The 24,210-nt window shown below is 40.7% G+C and overlaps 1 protein-coding gene across 1 annotated transcript in view; it reads right to left on the minus strand.

Annotated features, from left to right (window-relative positions):
• GRM3 (glutamate metabotropic receptor 3) overlaps nucleotides 1-24,210 on the minus strand; it is a 102,844-nt gene that overhangs the window by 71,735 nt on the left and 6,899 nt on the right. The window contains exon 2 of the mRNA XM_055420628.2: nucleotides 4,676-5,531. Coding sequence (XP_055276603.1) covers nucleotides 4,676-5,531 — 856 coding nt within the window. The remainder of the gene's footprint in view (nucleotides 1-4,675; nucleotides 5,532-24,210) is intronic.

Genomic DNA, 24,210 nt, shown 5'->3' on the forward strand with positions numbered 1-24,210 from the left:
ACATCTGTTGGATCATTGAAAAAGCAAGAGAGTTCTAGAAAAACATCTGCTTTATTGACTATGCTAAAACCTTTGACTGTGTGGATCAGGACAAACTGTGGAAAATTGTTCAAGAGATGGGAATACTAGACCATCTGACCTGCCTCCTGAGAAATCTGCATACAGGTCAAGAACAACAGTTAGAACTGGACATGGAACAACAGACTGGTTCCAAATAGGAAAAAGAGTACGTCAAGGCTGTATATCTTCACATTGCCTATTTAACTTATATGCAGAGTACATCATGAGAAATGCTGGACTGGATGAAGCACAAACTGGAATCAAGATTTCCAGGAGAAATATCAATAACCTCAGAATGACACCACCCTTATGGCAGAAAGTGAAGAACTAAAGAGCCTCTTGATGAAAGTGAAAGAGGAGAGTGAAAAGGTTGGCTTAAAACTCAGTATTCAGAAAACTAAGATCATTGCATCTGGTCCCATCATTTCATGGGAAATAGATGGGGAAACAGTGGAAACAGTGGCAGACTTTATTTTCTTGGGCTCCAAAATCACTGCAGATGGTGACTGCAGCCATGAAATTAAAAGATGCTTGCTCCTTGGAAGAAAAGCTATGACTAACCTAGATAGCATATTAAAAAGCAAAGACATTACTTTGCCAACAAAGGTCCATCTAGTCAAAGATATGGCTTTTCCAGTAGTCGTGTATGGATGTAAGAGTTGGACTATAAAGAAAGCTGAGTGCTGAAGAATTGATGCTTTTGAACTGTGGTGTTGGAGAAAACTCTTGAGAGTCCCTTGGACAGCAAAGAGATCCAACCAGTCCATCCTAAAGGAAATGAATCCTGAATATTCATTGGAAGGATCGCTGCTGAAGCTGAAACTCCAATAGCTTGGCCATCTGATGCGAAGAATGGACACATCTGAAAAGACTCTGATGCTGGGAAAGATTGAAGGTGGGAGGAGAAGGGGACGACAGGATGAAAGGGTTGGATGGCATCACCGACTCAATGGACATGAGTTTGAGTAAACTCTGTGAGTTGCTGATGGAAAGGGAGGCCTGGTGTGCTGCAGTCCATGGGGTCCCAAAGAGTCGGACACGACTGAGTGACTGAACTGAACTGAACACTGTAAAAGGCCATCCTGGCTGTTGTGCTGTGGATGGGTTGGAGGTGGGTGTTGGCAGCTTGGATCAGGGTAGTAGCAGTTGAGATGGAATAAGTGAGAGGGCTAGACCTGACAGAACGGGATGGGGTGAGCGTGTTCCAGGCAGAGGATATAGCATATACAGAGGGCACAGAGGCAGAAAGAAAGGCATGATGTTCATGGTGATCTGCAAGTAGTCTTAATGAAAGGAAGGGTGAATGCTGGGTGTGTGGCAGAAGATGAGTCTAGAGAGGCAGAGAGTCATTAGATCTTATGCCAGGAGGGCTCACTATTTAGAAGTCTTTTTAACACAGCATACATAGTTTTGCAAAAATCTCTTTTGCAAGAAGAATATTCATAGTTGGTTAACTTTAAGGAATACTCATAGTGGCCAGTGTTGGAACTAGTTAGTAGGAATATACCCAGTAAGAGAGGAGTATTCTCAGGAGGCTTAGAGCTTCCATCCTGTGAGACTAGGGCTCTAAGGGGATTGACTACAACTGTCTGCCAGAAGAATCCTGGAGTAGATGCACTGAGTTCAAGCAGATGGGAGTATGAGGACTTTTTTGATCCACGAGAAGATTGTGCAGTGTTTGCCAGAGTGTTCACTATTGTGCCTCATCCACTGCCTCAGTATTCAAGTTAGAAAATCAGAGATACTATTTCCAAAATAATGTGAAACAGATAGACTTTTCAGTAGTTTACTAGGTTAACTTTATTCTTTCAACAGACATATCTAGCTAGTTTAGCATCTCAGGATCCTCTCATAGTAAGGCATTTTCTTGCCCAAGTCTTACTGCTATGCATATGTGCCTGGTAGCTGTTCTAAATTCCCTCTTTTCTGTAGTGTGAATCTGTTTTTCACCCTGCTATTCTCTTCAGAGATGGAGAGTGACTAGTAGTAATGTCGAGCAAATTGAGAAGGCGAAAATAGCACTTCGTGGTCAGGTCTCCACAGCCAAACTAAATTGTAGAATCAAAGCCAGTAATTGGACAAGGCAGACAAAAAGAAGATCCTGTTGTTTCATTTATCCAAATAATGGCCTTATTTCTTCATTTTTCTTTGCCATTTAAGACTCAATCAGTGAAATAAAGGAAAATATTTTGGTTACAAAAAACACTTTGCAAAGGCTTTCTGAAATCCAAGCATTTTCATTCTATTAGCTGTTAATGAGTGGATATATTTGTATATTTGCATACCAAGGAGTAATGAACTAGAATAACAGAGTTAATTAATACTTGTGGTGCATAAAGATGAATGATTACTCCAAGGGTAGTCTGAAAGGGAAGGAAGTTGCTTATCTTATTCAGCTTTAAGAATTACGTGCATTGTAGATGCTATTATAGATACCTGAGAGAGTTCATTTATGTTTATTTATTTTTTTCTTTTATTTTTTTATTATTTTTATTGGAGGCTAATTATTTTACAATATTATATTGGTTGGTTTTGCCATACATTGACATGAATCTGCCCTGGGTGTACATGAGTTCCCCTTCCTGAACCCCCCTCCCACCTCCCCATTTATGTTTAAAGATATTCTTTTTTTTTTTTCTTTCTTTTTTTTTTACTGACTCTGAGGTCCATTCTTATATTCTGGAGTCATCAGTGTGAACTGATCTGGGATTCTGAGATAAATCCTGGACATGTATACATGTATATCACACACACACACACGCACATATTCTTACATGGAATACAGCTGTGGGAATACAGGGCACAGGAAAGGCTTCATCTTTACCATTTTCAGTGCCTGTTCTAACGGTGAGAGATGGTATCCATCCGATAAATAGGAGCGAATGCTGACATAATTAATTTTAGCTACTTTTGGCTCTCTGTGTAGAATGAAGAAAGGATGTGCAAAAATGCAGGCTGATAATTTTGGTGCTTATTTTCTAGGCTAGAGTAGGGGTTAGAGTTCTGGACTTGAAGCCAGTTGTCATGGGGTCTTCTTTCAGGACTATCATTGATTTTTTTCAGCCCATTTGACTTCTGAGTGATTACCTATAAGGGAGAAGTGAGAATTGCTACTGCTTCACTGATAATATGATTTGAGCATAAAAACTTTCATGTCTTGGATGATAAATCAATTGAAACAGACTCTGCAGACGAGAATGATGCCCTAGTGGCATGGGAGATGATTAGCAACTTAGACAAATGAAAGTGCTCTATCATTGCAATATTTTTGGCATCAAAATCTTTTGTACTCAGTAATATTACTTACAATTTTATGATTTAGGTTTAAGCTAAATTCCCCAGAACTGGTACCTTAATGCAATGATATCACATGCACTGTAGAAGAGCATGCAATTCTGAAGATGTTGTGTTTTTTATATGTTAGTAGTACATTAACATGGAGAAGGAAATGGCAACGTACTCCAGTGTTCTTGCCTGGAGAATCCCTGGGATGGGGGAGCCTGGTGGGCTTCCGTCTATGGGGTCACACAGAGTCGGACACGACTGAAGTGACTTAGCAGTAGCAGTACATTAAAACGGAGAAGGCAATGGCAAGCCACTCCAGTACTCTTGCCTAGAAAATCCCATGGATGGAGGAGCCTGGTAGGCTGCAGTCCGTGGGATCGCTATGGGTTGGACACGACTGAGCGACTTCACTTTCACTTTTCACTTTCACACATTGGAGAAGGAAATGGCAACCCACTCCAGTGTTCTTGCCTGGAGAATCCCAGGGACGGCGGAGCCTGGTGGGCTTCCGTCTATGGGGTCACACAGAGTCGGACACGACTGAAGTGACTTAGCAGCAGCAGCAGCAGTACATTAAAACACAGTGCTATATTGAGAAATGTATAGACCATATTTATAAACAAATAGAGCAGCAGAAGCCACTCTGAACACACCTCTGGATGTTCACTTCTATATCAGAATGACTTCCATCAGTCTTCAGTTTGCTTAAAGTCAAGCTCCCAGGAAAACAGTTTCATTTCATAAGATAATCTGAGAAAAATCCATAATTCTTAATAGTGACATGGAATGCTGCTGTATAGCATAAGATATAAACTCGAATGCCTAGAATCACCATGCTTTGAGTGTTTTTCTCTTTCCTTCCCTAATTAGGCTCTGGAAAAAGAGTGACTTTTTTTTTTCTCACCCCCACTGTGAAAGTTATGAGACTCTTTTGCTCAAATCACCCAGAAGGAAAGCTTGGAAGTTCATGTTCCTTAGAGAGTTGTCAGTTCTGCTAAAGAAGATTAAATGCCCATTGTGCAGGTGTCATATCCCACAGCTAATCACAAGAAAGAGAGCAAATGTGGCATAGCTCACATCTAGGCAGCTACTGCAGGTCAGTCCAGCCTAGGGGGTCTTCAATCTCATGTGGTGTACCAGACAAGATATTCACTCGAAAATAAGTAACTGACATCAAAACCCAATCATATTGCATCTTGGTATATTTCAGTTTGAATCGCTTGGGTGGCTCTGAAACAAAGATTTCTGGGTTGGGGCAGAGGTATTTGATTCCTCTTTGATTCCACTATTTGCATCATAGAAGAAGATTGATTAAAGGCTTCTTGCTTACCTGTGAAGTTGATTTTCAGCAAGTAATCCTTGTACAGCTTCTTCCCGTCCAGGATCTTCATGGCGTCGCAGAGCTTGGTGGTGTTGGGGCAGAGCGAGCGCTGCATTTTGTGCAGGGCATGGGCCATGGCATACACCGCATTCACCACGAACATAATCTTGGATTCCTGCTCATAGTTGCTGCTGTCGATGGCCAGGTGCTTGTCGCAAGGGCGCCGGTGGTTGTGCTTGTTCTGGAGGCTGCATTGGAACTTCTGCTCCCAGAAGTCCCGGAACCAGGGGTTGCGGTGGTTGTTGTAGGGGTTGAGGCTCTGGAAGTAGCGATCGAACTGGCGGACGGGCTGCGAGGCCAGCTCCAGGGTGATGGCGCCATAGGCCACGTGCTCGCTGCCCTTGATGATGCTCTCCTGCGCACCCCAGCCGTCGCTGGCCACCCAGGTGAAAGAGGCGTTGGCGCGGCTGGCGGCGGCGATGAGCTCCCGGGAGTCGTCGCTGCGCATGAAGAGGACCACGACCCGCGCGTTGGGCTTCTGCAGCAGCTCGCGGATCACGCTGTCGTAGGATTTGCGGATGTTGGAGCGGCCCACCTTCTCTGCAGTGGCGATGCAGATGTTGCGCAGGCGGGCTTCCTGCTCGAAGGCCTCGATCCCCGTCTCCCCATAGTCGCCCTCCGAGGCCACCGTGGACACGTAGGTCCAATTGAAGAAACGCAAGATCTCGGCCATGGCTTTGGCCTGGTAGAAATCGGGGGGCACGGTCCTGGCAAAGTAATCGTAGCGCGATTTGTCGCTGAGTTTGGCGCTGGTGGATGCGTAGCTTATCTGCGGGATCTGGAAGAGCCTCAGCAGGTTTGCCACCTGGGGGAGGAAGGGAGACAAGGCAGGTACCATTTTTTTTAGAAATCTGGAGGTAACTGACTGCACAGGAAAGAAGAAGCATACCCGGCCTTTACCCAGCTCCCTTTGCAACTCCAGATCGCTAAGCAGTTCTGGACGCTTTGCCAGCTGCTTTCCTGGACACTGTATTTGGGGAATTAGGAAACAGGCTCCAAGCAGGTAATTCAAGTGTTGGGAAAAGACAAAGAGAAATGAGAAGGGCATGTCTCTTTCTCTCCTAGACTTTATACTACATCCTGGACCAGACTCAGTTCTGTTCAGGTGTGAATGGGGGCTGCTTTAAGTTTCTGGAGCCCTCTTATAATTGAGTCTAACAATGAACTACAGTGAATTAGCCAAATTCGGTTTTTAGACAAACTTGGCTGTGGTTGTATAGAAAGAGCCTGGGTGTTGTCTAATTCTCACTTCCTCCTCTTTTGCTAAAAAAGGCAGTCTCTGAAAGAATTTAATTTGGGAACTGTATGCCACATGGACAGTCCAAATTAGACACTTATTATCTAGGTTAAGCCAAAAAAAAAAAGTCCATTCTTTTTGGTCCACCCCAAGTTTACAGGCATATGCCTTTCTAACCTTAAAGAGCTTGACCAACATTTTCTTCGCCTTTTTAACATTTTGTTTCTGCTTGGATTATACATAGCCCAAGCATACAGATGCTATTTTTATGATATTTTTGATTAAAAAGCAAGTCAGGGAGTGTTGAGGACCTTGTCAATAAAGAACTATTTACTTTAAAATGTTTAAAGTTTATTCTGAATAAAGAGTGTAAATTTCTTATAATTTACCTTGCAATAATATTTCACTTCTTGTTTATTACAGACTAAAAAAGGAAAGTGGCAGTAGCATATCAAGGAACATTTTATGCATAGAGTATTTGTGAAGTTTATACATTTTAAAATATATATGCAGATCGTATGTAAATCTAATAAGTTTTTGTTTTTCCTGGCTACCTCATATATTCTGAACATTTCTATCTTTACAATTATTTTAGTTACATAATATACTAAGTAGACTTTAATTGGAAATAATGTTGACTGTTCCAACATACTATATGAGAACTTTGAAATTTCCCTTCTGAAAGTTGCGGTTTCAGGTTTATGTTTGACATGTAGGAAGCACAGCTTGAAGTAGGCAGCTGTTAGCAAAGAGCACAAGTAACATCAAACAACTGACAGCTGAGTCCTGATTAATCATCATTTCATCTGGCAGTGGAAACCAACAGCCATATTCATACACAGCCACACAGCATGTTCTCAGAGATCTGGCCTGCTATTAAACCCAATACTTGGTATAGCCCAGAGCTATCAAAAATGCTTTCTATATCTTTGCAAATCATGGTATCTCTATGTAACTACAAATAGAACAGCAAGAAAATCTGGCACTTAGATTGCAATATAATGCAAAGTTAGGATCCAGATCTTTTTTGCATCTTGACTTTTAATATATGTATATATACTAGGATGTGAGTGAATTTTGGGGAATGGAGGTGAGTGAATGGGTAAGTGGGTGGATGAAAGCTAGTATCCCATTTATTTTTTCTCAGGGCTAGAGACCCTGAACAAAATGGACTCTCCTGATTCATTTGAACATGGGAGTGCTGGTTGTTTACTCAACCTGATTGTGATGGCACTGAGCCAGTACTGTCATCACTTCTGTACTGAGTATCTGGCTTCTTTCGAATGTAAGGAGCACTGTGGCAGACTGTGATGAGACCCCTGTCTCTGCACAGACTTGGCTTGATTATGGAGACTTTGGATGACATTGGAGAGACATCTCTTCTGGATGCTACAGTTTTCTAACCTTCAAGTTCTATTCATCAGGATCTGAACCCCTCTGGGAGGCAGAGAATGAAAGGACCTGAAAAATGCCTGTAGGACATCATTTCTGGCAGCTAGGAACCACAGCAAAAGAATCCTAAACTGTCGAAACTTCCTTCTCCCGGAGGGATATGAGTAAAGAAAAGGTTCTTGTCTTTTGATGAATAGGATCCTGTGGCTCCACGTCTACCTCTCCAGGATATCTGAGAACAATTTACAAACAAGGCAGATGTACAAGAGAGTGAACTGGGCATAGAATGATGGTGATGTGGAGAAGATTCTCTGGGTAGGAAGGGGCACAATTGTAGCAGGTTTGGGTAGGTAGTGGGTTGCTATCATTTTATGAATAGTTATCTGATATACAAATGATTGTGTACAAAATAAACAATAAGGATCTACTGTATAGCACAAGGAACTGTATTCAATATCTTGTAATAATCTATAATGGAAAATAATCTGAAGGAATATATATAGAGATATGTAAATATGTATTTCTATTTATCTATATATCTGAATCACTTTGTTGTACACCTGAAGTTAACACACTTTGTAAATCAGTTCTACTTCAATAATACAATAGCTTGTGTATGAGAGTTTAATGAGGAGACTACAGCCTACTTTAGAAAAAGGAGGCACATTTAGTGAGCTAAACATGAGAATGGAACTCTAATAAAGTGTAATCTCAATTGTATTACCTCTTAAATGGCATGGAGCAATCACAAAGTCAGAGCATGATGTTCAGAGTTACATTTACATTTTTGAAACACATGTAATGCAAATGAATGATAGAACAAAGCGTTGAAGTCCTTTTGTCATGGTGAACCATTCATTTTAATACTAGTTTCCTTAGATTACATGAGTAAAAATGCTTAATAAAAAAATTAAACACCACAGAAATAAGCAGATTATAAATCTCATTTTCTTTCCCTCTGTCACCCTCTCCAGCCTGACTTCTAGAGAAGAATGAAGTTCTTAGTTTGATTTGTGCATTTTCAGAATTATTTATTCTGTTGTAAAGCCAGTGACTAATGTACTGGGTATTTATATGTGTATTTTCTCCTTTGATATTCACAGCTGCCTTTTATGATGAATATTGTTTGCTCCATTGTAGCGGTGCAGAAACTGAGATGAAGAAATTTGTTTGTGATCATAGGATTTGAAAGTAGAGGCAAAATCACGGTTTAGAAGCAGGTCTTTTGACCTGAAGGACCATAGCTGCCCTCTCATAACCTTGAGTCTGCTGTCTCCTGTGTGACTGTGAATCTGAGGTCTGAAGCACAGAAGGGCACCCAGGTAGGAAGAAAAGGAGGGAGGAACAGAAGCAGTATTGTGATTTACACTATGGATCACCTAATTGCTACTAGGAGCTTTCTTTTTGACATAAAACCGGCCATCTGAAACATTCTTGATTTGCTTTACGGGCCATGTGGTTTCCTCTGTGAAAACATGAAGCTGTAAGAGGACATCTACATTGGATATCATTTTAAAAATAGAAGAATCATTTTAGGATGGAGAAATAATGTGGACTTTTGGAAGAAAGTTACCCAGTTAGAGTGTTAGTAGGAGTGGAGGAAGGGCAAAAAGATCTAGTTATATCCTTTAGGGAAAACTACTTTAAAAGTAGAGAGATACTTTTCATGGTTAGAGACTCTAATAAAAAAGTATATATCTTAAGAGCAATAAGAAAACTTAAAAAATAATTCAAATAATATGGAATAGTCTCAATAAGACAGACAAGTCAAGATCTCCAAAGAAGCCACTGGATGGCTAGGCTGCATTGGGCCATGTGAGTGTTGAAAGAGCTAGCGAGAGGGATGAAACCTGTAGGTGTGTTAGGTCCTTGGGCAGGTCTTGGACAATATACAAGATTGGCATGAACCTGTGAGAACTGGGAAGAACAAAGCACAGAATGTGAAAATGGAGTGCTGTTGATTGTTGCTATGATTGTTTTTCAGTTATATTTTAGGAAAAGTTGTGGTAAGAAGAGAGAGAATCACTGGTTGGGAGAGTTGGTTCTAAATGAGTGAAAGAAAGACACTGCCCAGTCCTTTCTGCCTCCTTATGTGCCTTCATGAGAATGTTTCCTAATCTGGAGATTGTGATACAAATATATGAAAAAGTTCTCTCACACCCAAGCAGGGGAGAAGACCACAAGAAGGGTCCATAATCAATTAAGTTTGCCTCTGGTTCTGAATTCTGGAAGAAATCACAGATTAAATCAGGTAATTACTGTTAATAATTTCTGAGAAATTAATAATTGGAGGACTGTCAGAGAATAAAAAGGGAGGAGTAAGAGAAAATTCAGGAACTATAAATCAGGAATAAATATAAATCATGATATATTTTGGTAATTTTTTTTCTCAGAGTCTCCTATAGTGAGCATGCAGGCATTTAGAAATGAACAAAAAAATTGCTAGAAATCAGCATGGATTCACTGAGAATAAATTTCAGTAGACTCTTCCAACATTAGTTGGACCATTTAGGGAGGAGTTGTAGCCATGAATTCTGACTTCAACAAGGTATTGGTGTCATTACCTAGATTCTCATGAAAAGGGGAAAGTGATAGGAATTGGATAAAAATTTAAATATACGGAATACCTTGGAAGAAATTCAATATGAGGTGGTCAAGTAAGATTAAATTTTGATCAGTGACTTTGGATAAAAACATAAATAAGCTGTGAGATCATTATGTTTTTGAGCTAGAAGGAGCCATGAAGCTAATCTAAGCTTTTTGCTTTATAGGTGGGGAAACTGAAGCTCACAGAGTGAAGTGACTTTCTAAAATTTATACAACCAATAAGCAAAAAAGCTGAGTGGAGCCCAGTTTCTTGATTTTTCCAAAGGACTAGCCTTCTTTTCTGGCAATTAGGTGATATTACATAGGAAGAGATGTATGTTTCTGGATTTAAGTTAAAATTACATATAAGAGAAGAAAAAATAGAAAACTAGGGGAAAAATGAGGGTATAGATGCCAAATTGAATATTGCAAAAATCCACCAGGAATCCAAGGGTGGCTAAATTCAAAGAGGAATTATTAAGTGGTTTGCTCTCTTTAGATTCAATTTTAGATCCACTGTTATAGACGTATTATCTCCTTTAATCCTCATAACAATCTTATGAGGCTGATATTACCATTGTCCCATTTTATAGATTGAGGAACTGAGGCACATAGCTCCTGGGAATCTTGTGACACTATACTTACTTTCCCAGTTCAGTTTGGTTCAGTCGCTCCGTTGTGTCTGACTCTTTGCAACCCCATGGGCTGCAGCACACCAGGCTTCCCTGTCCATCACCAACTCCCGAAGCTTGCTGAAACTTACGTCCATCGAGTTGGTTATGCCATCCAACCATCTCATCTTCTGTTGTCCCCTTCTCTTATTCAATTCATTCTGCAATTCAAGCTCTTAACCTCTGCCATATGGAATTCCTCTCATTACAGTATCAGTTCAGTTCAGTCGCTCAGTTGTGTCCGACTCTTTATGACCCCATGAATCACAGCATGCCAGGCCTCCCTGTCCATCACCGACTGCCGGAGTTCACTCAAACTCATGTCCATCGAGTCAGTGATGCCATCCAGCCATCTCATTCTCTGTTGTCCCCTTCTCCTCCCGCACCCAGTCCCTCCCAGCATCAGAGCCTTTTCCAGTGAGTCAACTGTTTGCATGAGGTGGGCAAAATATTGGAGCTTCAGCTTCAGCATCAGTCCTCCCAATGAACACCCAGGATTGATCTCCTTTAGAATGGACTGGTTGGATCTCCTTGCAGTCCAAGGGACTCTCAAGAGTCTTCTCCAACACCACAATTCAAAAGCATCAATTCTTCGGCGCTCAGCTTTCTTCACAGTCCAACTCTCACATCCATACGTGACCACTGGAAAAACCATAGCCTTGACTAGACAGACCTTTGTTGGCAAAGTAATGTCTCTGCTTTTTAATATGCTGTCTAGGTTGGTCATAACTTTCCTTCCAAGGAGTAAGTGTCTTTTAATTTCATGACTGAAATCAGCATCCGCAGTGATTTTGGAGCCCAAAAAAATAAAGTCTGACACTGTTTCCACTGTTTTTCCATCTATTTCCCATGAAGTGATGGGACCAGATGCCATGATCTTCGTTTTCTGAATGTTGAGCTTCAAGCCAACCTTTTCACTCTCCTCTTTCAATTTCATCAAGAGGCTTTTAGTTCCTCTTCACTTTCTGCCAAAAGGGTGGTGTCATCTGCATATCTGAGGTTATTGATATTTCTCCCGGCAATCTTGATTCCAGCTTGTACTTCTTCCAGCCCAGCATTCCTCATGATGTACTCTGCATATAAGTTAAATAAGCAGGGTGACAATATACAACCTTGACGTACTCCTTTTCCTATTTGGAACCAGTCTGTTACAGTATAGCGATGATATATTTCAAGTTATAATATGTCCGTCCTTTTTCATTTCTTAAGGCACTGTCTCCTTGACTGGAGGACCATAAGTAGTCATTCCTTATTATTAAAAATATACTTTTTCATTTGTCAGTTCTGTACTTTAAGGTAACCCTGTAGATGTTTGTTTACTGCCTGATCATCTACAGAGGTAAGAACAGTGGTCTAAGAAACCAGGGGTCATTTCAGCTGGGAGTTTGAAAGCTTCAAGTTATATGTATCATTACCAAGTTTGGCTTTGCGATTTATGTAGGAAACACCAAGATCTTATGGCAGAACCCGTTGTTTCCTAAGGCCTGAAAGACTGCATCCAGTTTTCCTAGAAACCCTTTCTGCACATAGTGTACTATAGTTTTATGTTCAGTGTTCAAACACCTGAGAAGTATCCACTTTCTGGGTGGTTTGAATTCATCCTGGACTAGGCAGTGCAATGTTTTCAATGCAACCTCTCAAGTCACAAATGTATGGACTTTTTTTTTTTTTTTGATTTGAGAAATGCTAAAGATGCTGGACTTGACCAGCTACTGTTATGTTTTCCAGCAGATGTAATGGATTGAATTAGTATTTTTGCCTTTGTTTCAGTTTTGCAGTTTTAGTGAAAGTGTTAGTTGCTTAGTCACGTCCAACTGTTTGCTACCCCATGGACTGTAGGCCTCCAGGCTCCTCTGTCCATGGGATTCTCCAGGCAAGAATACTAAAGTGGGTTGCCATGCCCTTTCCAACCCAGGGATTAAATCCATGTCTCCTGTATTGCAGGCAGATTCTTTACCTGCTGAGCCATCAGGGAAGACCCAGGATGGCTGTCACTGGCAATAGTTGTCCAACAACCAATGGTATATAATGTTGAATGTCTGTTACTAATTCCCTATTATTTCTGTCTCCCAATGAACTATGTAGTTTCTCCCATGTACTGTTTCCTCAAATCTATGCGCCTTTGCCTATGTTGTTCCCTATGCTTAAAATGACTTTTACCACTTGTCTGCTCAGTGAATCCATTCAAGGGCCCTTCTCTGAGAAGTTACTTCAGGCTGAGTTGTGCACCCATCTTCTGAGACTGTCACTCCTTTATATATTTCCCTTATGGCACTAATCAAAGTGTATGGTGACTTCTAGATCATTCACTAATTCCTCTACTGGAATGAAAACTCTGAAGGCCAGGGAATGTGCATTGTTAATTTCTGTTCCCTCGATGCCTTGTGGAGTAAAAGAGGTGTGCCATGCGTGTGTGTGTGTTCGCTAAGTCGCTTCAGTCGTGTCTGACTCTTTGTGACCCTGTGAACTGTAGCCTGCCAGGTTCCTCTGTCCAGGGGATTTTCCAGGCAAGAATACTGGAGTGGGTTGCCATGCCCTCGTCCAGAGGATCTTCGTGACCCAGGGATCAAACTCACATCTCTCATGTCTCTCCTATATTGGCAGGCAGGTTCTTTACCCTAGTGCTCCCTGGGAAGCCTGCGTGCAATATTATTTGTTAAATAAATGAGCTGATGAATGAGTGGATAGTTTGCTGCACTTCCATGTGACCTTTTCTAATTGCAAGATATGTTTCTGTGGGAACCTCCCCCTCAAACTAACTACCCCAGCAAGCAATGTAAAGCTCCTCTCAAACACTACCTATAAACAATATACTGTGCTTTGTATATCCTTCGCTAATCATTGTCAAATTTTCACCAAAGTGAGATGATACATAGACAATTGGCTTAGATCTTAAGGTAGCCGAAGCAAAGGTTTTCATACTGTTAAAACCAAAATTTCTCCAAATTATCTCTGTGTAACTAATTCAGTTCAGTTCAGTTCAGTTGCTCAGTCGTGTCCGACTCTCTGCCACCCCATGAATCACAGCACGCCAGGCCTCCCTATCCATCACCAACTCCCGGAGTTCACTCAAACTCATGTCCATCTAGTCGGTGATGCCATCCAGCCATCTCATTCTCTGTCGTCCCCTTCTCCTCCCGCCCCCAATCCTTCCCAGCATCAGACTCTTTTCCAGTGAGTCAACTCGTTGCATGAGGTGGACAAAGTATTGGAGTTTCAGCTTTAGCATCAGTCCTTCCAATGAACACCCAGGATTGATCTCCTTTAGAATGGACTGGTTGGATCTCCTTGCAGTCCAAGGGACTCTCAAGAGTCTTCTCCAGCACCACAGTTCAAAAGCATCAATTCTTCGGCACTCAGCTTTCTTCACAGTCCAACTCTCACATCCATACATGACCACGGGAAAAACCATAGCCTTGACTAGACGGACCTTTATTGGCAAAGTAATGTCTCTGCTTTTTAACATACTGTCTAGGTTGGTCATAACTTTCCTTGTAAGGAGTAAGCGTCTTTTAATTTCATGGCTGCAATCATTAGGAGTATACAAAAGGAAGTCAGTATAATGCCAACTGGATTTGGTTATTGCACCAATTTCCTTAGGCCACAAAGGTACCTTTTTATCTTAAGGAAAACAAACTAAGGGCCTTATCATGGAGCCTTAGTCCTCAAACCATATACACCTAAAGTAGGAATCAGATAAACATATACCTAAGGGAAGTCTTCATCAAATGAACCCATACTAAGGTCTGCTCATAAGGTAAGATTTTTCTGCAGATTAATGCATTGTGTACATTTATGTAAGCAGCCAAACCCTCAGCACTCACATCAGTTGCTCAGTTCTTATTCTTTCTTGGGAATGTTTTTCCAATAATTAATAGCTGACTATGGAGACAGGCTCCTGTAGATATCCAAACCATCCTTATTCGCTGTTGAGAATTTTGAGTTAAAAAACCAATTTATTTGGGAGTTTTATTTCTCCTGGCATTTTTTTAGCAAGTCATGGGAAGTCTTTAGAATTCTAGGAGTCATGCTTCATTTCAATGATGCTCTGATCATAGGGATAAAAGAGTGTAAGCTTTGGGAAAGAGCTGGGGTAGTCTATTCTTTGAGGTTGTGGAAAAAGGGAATATGAATTAGAAATGTCAGTCACCAGTGAGCCTCCACATCCTGTGGTCACTCTTCCCATTCAGGACATCCATGACATACCCATTTTATTTTATAGTTTTGCTGAGATACCTATTCTTTTCCCCCAAACTTTTAACTTTTATTTTATATTGGGGTATGGCTGATTAACAATGTTGTGGTAGTTTCAGGTAAACAGTGAAGGGACTCAGCTGCCATAATACATGTATCCATTCTTCCCCAAATCCCGCTTCCATCCAGCCTGGCACATAACATTGAGCAGAGTTCCATGTTCTAAACATAGGTCCTTGTTGGTTATCCATTTTAAATATAGCAGTGTGTACATGTCCATCCCAGACTTTCTAACTATCCCTTCCCCCCAGCAACCACAATTTCATTTTTTAAGTCTGAGTCTCTTTCTGTTTTGTAAGTAAGTCTACTTGTATCTTTTCTTTTTAAAGTCCACATTTAAGGGATATGACATACCCATTTAAAAACATGAGCTTCATGCCTTCTGTGGTGACACAATGCCAGACATTTGATTCAACAGAAGACAAAAAGGCAGATGTAGGTCTAGAGTCTAGTAGAAGTAAGTGTCCTACTAAAGTGATTGTCCATGATGAGGATTCTTTTCAGAGATTTCCTGGTTGTTATCTTCTGAGGCTATGCTGATGGGGACAACAATAGCTCATTTTTACAGGGACCTGTGCTTAGCTAATTAAATGCAAAAAAGGAAAATGGCTGTCTGAGGAGGCCTTACAAATAGCTGTGAAAAGAAGAGAAGCGAAAAGCAAAGGAGAAAAGGAAAGATGTAAGCATCTGAATGCAGAGTTCCAAAGAATAGCAAGGAGAGATAAGAAAGCCTTCCTCAGTGATCAGTGCAAAGAAATAGAGGAAAACAACAGAACGGGAAAAACAAGAGATCTCTTCAAGAAAATTAAAGATTCCAAGGGACCAATTCATGCAAAGAAGGGCTCAATAAAGGACAGAAATGGTATGGACCTAAAAGAAGCAGAAGATATTAAGAAGAGGTGGCAAGAATACACAGAAGAACTGTACAAAAAAGATCTTCATGACCAAGATAATCGCGATAACGTGATCACTGACCTAGAGCCAGACATCTTGGAATGTGAAGTCAAGTGGGCCTTAGAAAGCATCACTACGAACAAAGCTAGTGGAGGTGGTGGAATTCCAATTGAGCTATTTCAAATCCTGAAAGATGATGCTGTGAAAGTGCTGCACTCAATATGCCAGCAAATTTGGAAAACTCAGCAGTGGCCACAGGGCTGGAAAAGGTCAGTCTTCATTCCAATCCCAAAGAAAGGCAATGCCAAAAAATGCTCAAACTACTGCACAATTGCAATCATCTCACAAATGGCAACCCACGCCACTGTTCTTGCCTGGAGAATCCTAGGGACGGGGGAGCCTGGTGGGCTTCCGTCTGTGGGGTTGCACAGAGTCGGACATGACTGAAACGACTTAGCAGCATCATCAGCAGCAGCAGCACATGCTAGTAAAGTCATGCTCAAAATTCTCTAAGCCAGGCTTCAGCAATATGTGAACGGTGAACTCCCAGGTGTTCAAGCAGGTTTTAGAAAAGGCAGAGGCACCAGAGATCAAATTGCCAACATCCGCTGGATCATGGAGAAAGCAAGAGAGTTCCAGAAAAACATCTATTTCTGCTTCATTGACTATGCCAAACCTTTGACTGTGTGGATCACAAGAAACTGTGGGAAATTCTGAAAGAGATGGGAATACCAGACCACCTGACCTGCCTCTTGAGAAACCTGTATGCAGGTCAGGAAGCAACAGTCAGAACTGTACATGGAACAACAGACTGGTTCCAAATAGGAAAAGGAGTACCTCAAGGTTGTATATTGTCACCCTGCTTATTTAACTTATATGCAGAGTACATCATGAGGAACGCTGGACTGGAAGAAGCACAAGCTGGAATCAAGATTGCTGGGAGAAATATCAATAACCTCAGATATGCAGATGACACTACCCTTATGGCAGAAAGTGAAGAGGAACTCAAAAGCCTCTTGATGAAAGTGAAAGAGGAGAGTGAAAAGGTTGGCTTGAAGCTCAACATTCAGAAAACAAAGATCATGGCATCTGGTCCCATCACTTCATGGGAAATAGATGGGGAAACAGTGGAAACAGTGTCAGACTTTATTTTTTGGGGCTCCAAAATCACTGCAGATGCTGATTGCAGCCATGAAATTAAAAGACGCTTACTCCTTGGAAGGAAAGTTATGACCAACCTTGATAATATATTAGGAAGCAGAGACATTACTTTGCCAATAAAGGTCCGTCTAGTCAAGGCTATGGTTTTTCCTGTGGTCACGTATGGATGTGAGAGTTGGACTGTGAAGAAAGCTGAGTGCCGAAGAATTGATGCTTTTGAACTGTGGTGCTGGAGAAGACTCTTGAGAGTCCCTTGGACTGCAAGGAGATCCAACCAGTCCATTCTAAAGGAGATCAATCCTGGGTGTTCATTGGAAGGACTGATGCTAAAGCTGAAACTCCAATACTTTGGCCACCTTATGCGAAGAGTTGACTCACTGGAAAAGACTCTGATGCTGGGAGGGTTGGGGGCAGGAGGAGAAGGGGACGACAGAGAATGAGATGGCTGGATGGCATCACCGACTCGATGGACATGAGTTTGAGTGAACTCCGGGAGTTGGTGATGGATACGAGGCCTGGCATGTTGCGATTCATGGGGTCGCAAAGAGTCGGACACGACTGAGCGACTGAACTGAACTGAACTGTGCTTAGCTATAAGAATTCCAGATGGTAAAGAGTCATCAAAATATTACTTCCTAAGAAAAGTGCTATCTACAAAGCTAAACCGTATGCATTTGAAAAATAAGACATTGGTGCTGTCCCGGGAATGAGGAGACTTGATAATAACCTCCAAGGGTTTGCCTTTGCATTTGGTGTTGTTTCCATATAACTTTGGGGCTGTTTTCTAAGAAAAAGCTACACCTTTAATTGTTTTATCACACATGAAGTGCTGAATGCTTTGTTTCATTCTTTTAATTAAGTGATTATATACTAGCCCACAAGACTACTGTACTTTAAGCCATCTGCTACCTTATAACCCATGTTATTACATAAAGCCAGTTCTCAAAGTTGTTATGGGATGAGACCACATTGACTCTCCTATTGAGAATGATCAAACTATACTATTAGCTGTACAGAAACCTCAGATTGACTTGGATTTTAAAATGAAACTAGAGGTGGTGTGTAGTTGAGAAACTGCGTGAGGAATTCAAGCTGTTCCCATCACATGAGTTATCAGCCCATAAAGGATGCCAATCATATTGTTATTGCAGAAAGGATTAGTCATTTTTTGTTGTTGTTGTTGTTTGTTTGTTTTGGACCACACTACCTGCAGCACATCTGGGAGTGTTTTGCCTGAAATGAGTTGACTGGAGCCCATGTTTTAGGGTCAGAGATTCACCTGGATTTAGGAAGTCGTATAACAGAGTGTAGCAAATGCCAATTTAATTTAATGCCAATCAATTTAATCTGCAAAAGTCACTGATTCTTACATGCCATGAGCACAAAAAACACTCTAGTCCAAGATTTGTACTGCCATTCCCATTAACGGTATGACTCAGTCCTGATGATTTTGTATGGATGTTCCAGAAAAGGACTCTTTAATCATGGTGGAAACCTTCATAAATGGCTTATAGTAACCCTGATTGCTATCTCTCTCTCTCTCCTGAAATCTTTGCATGCAACACCTGTGGTTTGTAACCCATGTTGTCAGACATTTTCATTTTCTTCCTTTGTGACTAAGTAAATTATGAATAGCAAGGTTAGCCTTTTGCCATTCTCATCCCTTATCACTGAGGCTGAACTGCTATGTAGACCATGTAGGTTCCCTTGAATCACATTTCCCCGGGAGACTGGCTTCATCAGACATGTCAGGTTTCGCATTGTGAAAACCCACATTCGACAAGGGTCTGTTTTGTTCCCTTTCTAACAAGGCACTGTCACAGGAATGACCTTGTTTCCAACTAGACTTAGCAGATACTTAGGAGGGGAACAAGATGACATTTTTGCCTACTGTATCAGCCTGTATCTGCTCTTTACTCGTTTTCCCCTCGTGAATTAATTTTTAAGGGAAATCATGGGTTTGAATGAGCCTGAGTTGCAGTCCCTAACAATAAGATCAGAAAGTCTATGGCATATCTGGTCCACTGTGTGTTAGTGTTTGCCAGTGACACCTGCAAAAAGATGACTTCAAGGATGACTTGACAGCAATAGACCTGTTAAAAACACATCCTTTTGTGCCTTGGATATTGATTTTTTACAGTGCCTCTTGAGGATTTAACAAAGCCACGAGTTGAACAAATCCATGTTTTTCTGTGGCCCCTGAAGTCACTTGTATAACATAATATGATATATTTAGTCCTATTGATTAAAAAAGACACTCCTATCCTTTTTTATTGTTAACTGAAGTCCAAAACTGTTGAATATGTGTAGGAAGATCTAAGGGCTGTAGCTTAATTTTTAAAAAATGATTTTGATCTATTTCTGAGATCCTTTGCAATCGTTTAGGGCAGAGGGCTCTATACCATATTATTTGTAGTAAGTAAAACTATGCTAGTCAGGGGTTTCCTGTTAAATGTTCATCACTTCAACAGAACTGTCAGGTACATAAGCAAGTAGGGTAACCATTCAGTGCATAGGACTGGCATCAAATAGGCCAGCAGTGGAGTACCAGCCCATTCTCTCACTAGCTGCTTGAATTTAGTTTTTTAAGTTACTGGTTTATTTAAGTTATTTTAATTCCTTAAGCTTCAGTCTCCTCTTTTGTAAAAAGGGAATAAGTAGTCTCTGGCTTGTGAAGTTATTTAAGGATGAAGTGATAATACGTGTGAAGCACTTAACTCACCACTGACACTTAGTAAGTGTTCAAAAAATGAAAGAGGTGTTAAGAATGGCTGATCCAGCAGTCATTCATTCAGCAAACTTCAATCGACATTGATGTTACAAGACACTATTCTCAAATTTATATTGTTCTAAGATGAGTAATGTACCCCCACTGTCTTTTAGGAAGGTGTAGAAAGGTTGGGGGCGGGAGGAGACGGGGACGACAGAGAACGAGATGGCTGGATGGCATCGCCTACTCTGTGGACATGAGTTTGAGTGTACTCCGGGAGTTGGTGATGGACAGGGAGGCCTGGCGTGCTGTGATTCATGGGGTCGCGGAGAGTCGGACACGACTGAGCGACTGAACTGAACTGAACTGAGTCTTGTGGGAGACAAAGAGGCATACTAAGGATAAAATTTTGAGATACATGTACACATACAAAAACACCGGTGAAGGAGCAGGTTCAAGTGAGGCATGGTGGGTTCCCATGTAAAGGTAACACTTAGACTTGATCTCGAAGACCGAGTGAGCGTTTGCCAAGCAGAGGAAGGAAAGGAAGTTTTCAGGCAGAAAGAAGAGCGCAAAGACAGAGATGGGCAAATTCACATCTGCTTTCCGAGTAGCAGATTATTCAGTGTTATCAGGGTGCCCAGTGCCCTCTCGGAATTAGTAGGATGAGGAAGAATAAAAGGATTGTGGCTGGACTGCTAAGTATTTCACATGCTATAATAAAGATTTTGACTTTTCTTCTTTAAGAGATAAAAAGACATTCAGTTCAGTTCAGTTCAGTCGCTTTACAAAGTTTAAATAAAGGAATGACATGACCAAAATTATGTTCTAAGCGGGCTAAGTGGATGACATCCAACTTGAAAAAGTCGGAAGTATAATCAGATGGACAACATACTTATTCTGACTCAAGTTGTGAGGTTTTGAAGGCCAGGGACCTTGTAATCCTAATAGCAGTTAATAAGTTAATAGTAGAAAGGTCAAGATTAGAGGTTTAAAAATAAAACCTGAGTTCATTAAAACCATTTATTTGGTTGGTAGTAATTACTTAAGTACTCATGTCTTAATTTGTTCTCCTGTTTGTGTCATTACAGGTCACCTTGAAATCTTCTTGAGAAGAAGCAGGTCACAAATAATGTTCACCACCAGAGACTATAAAAAGGCTAAAGAACTTTTAAATTCCTGGAAGCATCTCAGAAAAAGGGCATAAGCAGTTTCTTCCAGGTAGAAATAAAAGCAGAGATTCAGTTAAGAGAACTCTGATAGCAGTTGAAGTTTACTGGATGACACCAGCCTGCGTTTATTGTCACATTTCTTAAATCTTGTATAAATGATATTCCTTAAAGCTACTGTGTCAATATAGGTAATATGTGCTTAATGCACATATGTCCTTTTTACTTTGATGGAAAGTTACTTTTTGGAGAAAAATCCTGAACAAATTATAGATTATGTGTTCCATCACATCTGTTTTCCACACTGGGAGAGCTAATTGCCTGGTTTGTATTCTCTGAGGCCTCATTGTGAACCTAATGGCAGCTACCCAAAGTGGAGACACAGTGCCTGGTAGGGACCTGCTAGTCCCTGGGATGCACGCCCTGCCAATTTGACCCTAATAAGTGACGGCAAATGTCTCAATATGCTTTGCCATTCTGACCACTTGGCAAGTAAGCCTGGCCTATATTTGGAATATAATTTTTGAAGATGTTGTCCCTATTGTATTTTCTTGTGTTTTACAATTCCCTCTATGGGAATGTAAAGTCAAGGAGCTGGCAGGAATCAAGAATTTGTCACTAGTAACAGAGGGATTTCCATAATATACCAGGTGGTGATGTCAAAAATAGCGACACCACAATTTTAGTGTTCCAAGTCCCACTGTTATACGGCCTGGAGTAGCAGCGTTTGCTTAGAGTTTAACTGCAGGTGTTTTTGGAACACTATTCTTGAATTTTCAGAGTCCACTAATTGCAAAAATGCTCTGTAAGTTTTCAACTGCATTTTTCAGAGAACTGTAAAAGTGCTTCTATTCTGCATTAAATCAATAGACTTTCATTATTATAAACTGTTATGTATTGGCTCTTTCCATATTGAAATCCTGAGCCTTGTATATATTGAGCTATTAAAAAGGTACATATTTAATAGTGATTTGGAAAGAGAACTTTGTGTTGTTAAAGCAAAATCACAACTTCATTTTAACTGAAAGTTTCATCAGTCCTACATTGATGAGCTGACCTATTAATCTATAATTGTACTATATTATGAAGCACTTACTGATCTTTCAGGAATGCCCGTACCCCTTGATTTTCATTTCATGACCTCCATCCATGTGGTGTGAACACCACAGAAGCTGGTTCTCAGTCATGGGCCATTCTATTGCCCTGTGGCCAGTGGTCCTGATGGTAATCTCTTGTTTTTCATGAGTAGTTTCCAAATAAACACATGACAGAAGGAGAATTAATTAAGGAATAAATTAACTCCAAAGCAAAGGAAAAGAAATAGTACATCTTAGATAATTACTTCTGGCGAGAAATTTCTACAGTGAAACAATGTTAACAAAAGCATTTTTGAATTGCTCTTGCTGTTGCCTCCCTCCCTGTGATAAAGTCCTTAAATGGCACAGCCCTGTTTTGATGGGGGGTAGGGGGAGGGTGGGGTGGGATTTGTGAGATTGCTTTAGCATGAAAAGTCTGGGAAGGAAATAAATAAAAAGATTCTATCTGAGATAATTCTTGAGTGTTTCTGAGGCTTAGATTGTGTGAGGGGGGTGATCAGGATAACAGTGTGGGAGGCAAGCTATCTAGATTTTAATGTTGATTCCACTACTTGTAAAGTGGTAGAAACTTAAACTTGATACTTGACCTTCATGAACCTCAATTCCTCTTGGAACTATTCCTCTTGCACTGGAGATGTTGAAAGTTTAAAAAAAAAAAAGCCAACAAATAATATATACTAAAATCTAAAATGTTTAATTCTCATTATGTGTGAAACTATTTTTTTTAACCTGGCTTTCATGTATTTTCTCATTTAATTCATGCAATAACCCAGTAAAGGAAGTACTATTAATATCTTAGTCTTAGAAATGAGGAAAGAGGCAATGAAGGATTAAATAAATTCTAGTTAGTCTGCACCCGGAGTTTTAATCACTGAGCCGAAATTTTTAGGAAGGCATGCTAAAATTGTATAGCTGTATCTGTGCTGTGATTGTTATGTTTGCAATTTTAAGCTCATTAAATTCAACTATCATTTTTACTTTTCTAGTGATAGAGACACTAAAGGTAGATTGGTGAATGGATTTCTAATGCTGTCACTCTACTTGTCTTAAGGATAGGATGATGTTTCCTTCTCTTTCGTGTTGGCTCCTAGCACAGGATCTGGCATAGTCAACACTGTATTCTTTATGTGGAAAGACTGAAGAGAGCTTGATTAGAGTAAGTATGGGGCACTAACCTGATCTGGAATGGCCCTGGGTGCCCACCAGTGTTGAGTCTTGGAGAGTAGTCTCTGGGAATAGTCTAAGGACAAATGGAGTGGAACCCTTAGAGCTACTCTCAAATCCAGGCATCTTTTGTGGCATAGAGTGAAGGTGGGAAGGGTTGGGTGGGGGTTGTCCCACAAGCTCACTTTGCTACATCATCTGTCTCTTCTATCATATGCAGTTTTCCATTGTAGAAAAATGCTTATTTTTCATTTATGATCATCCAGACTGACCTAAAATAAGTAGGTCATGGTTGTGATCTGCAACCCAAGATTCATTCAGGGATTTCCAGCCTTCTGGACAGGCGGCAGGTTATCAGTCTGTTAATTCTTTCAATTCACTCAAAAAGCATTTACTCTCAACTTGGTGGAGGTATTGTTTTAGGTACCCTCAATACAAAGATAAAAGATGTGGTTCCCAAACTCAAGTAGCTTATTGTTAGGTGGGAAAATAGATATGCAAAGGAATAACTATAATTAATAAGCTAGTAATGGAGGTGTGTGCTTAAGTAGTGGGAGCTTGGGAAACCTTTCTCAAAAGAGATAGGGTATGAGGCTTCCCTGGCAGTACAGTGGTTAAGAGTCTGCACTTTCACTATAGGAGGCACGGGTTCTATTCCTGGTCAGGAAACTAAAGATTCCATATGCTGTGTGGCATGGCCAAAAAGTTAAAAACAAAAGGGATATTTTTTTTTTAAAAAAAGGACAGTGTCTGAGCTGAGAACTGAAGGAGAGAAGGATTTGGCATGGCCAAATGGCTAAGGGACAGTGCATTCCAGATAGAAGAAACACTATGTTCTCCTTTTTAGGCAGGAATGAGCAGATTGTATACATCATTAGACTATGAGAAAGCAGCTTTCCAGGGACACTTCAAAGGCAAGCTTTCTGTTCACACGGATCTGCTTTCTGTTCACACAGATCTAAGAGTCTTTTTCCTCTTTACCTCCATTCCCTTCTGCTCATTTCGTCATTGTCTCTGGTCTCCTAGTACTTGCACGGTCAACTGATTCTCAGTTCTTGTACGTGTTTTATGTATGGATTTGATATTTGATTATAGATGCTTCAGGGGCTCATAAAATGTCTACTGTTTATAAATGTTTTTATTGAAGTA

This window comes from Moschus berezovskii, chromosome 3, assembly GCF_049115385.1.
Source record: "Moschus berezovskii isolate FMDL1 chromosome 3, NW_MosBer_1.0, whole genome shotgun sequence".
In the NCBI taxonomy this organism is placed as follows: Eukaryota; Metazoa; Chordata; class Mammalia; order Artiodactyla; family Moschidae; genus Moschus; species Moschus berezovskii.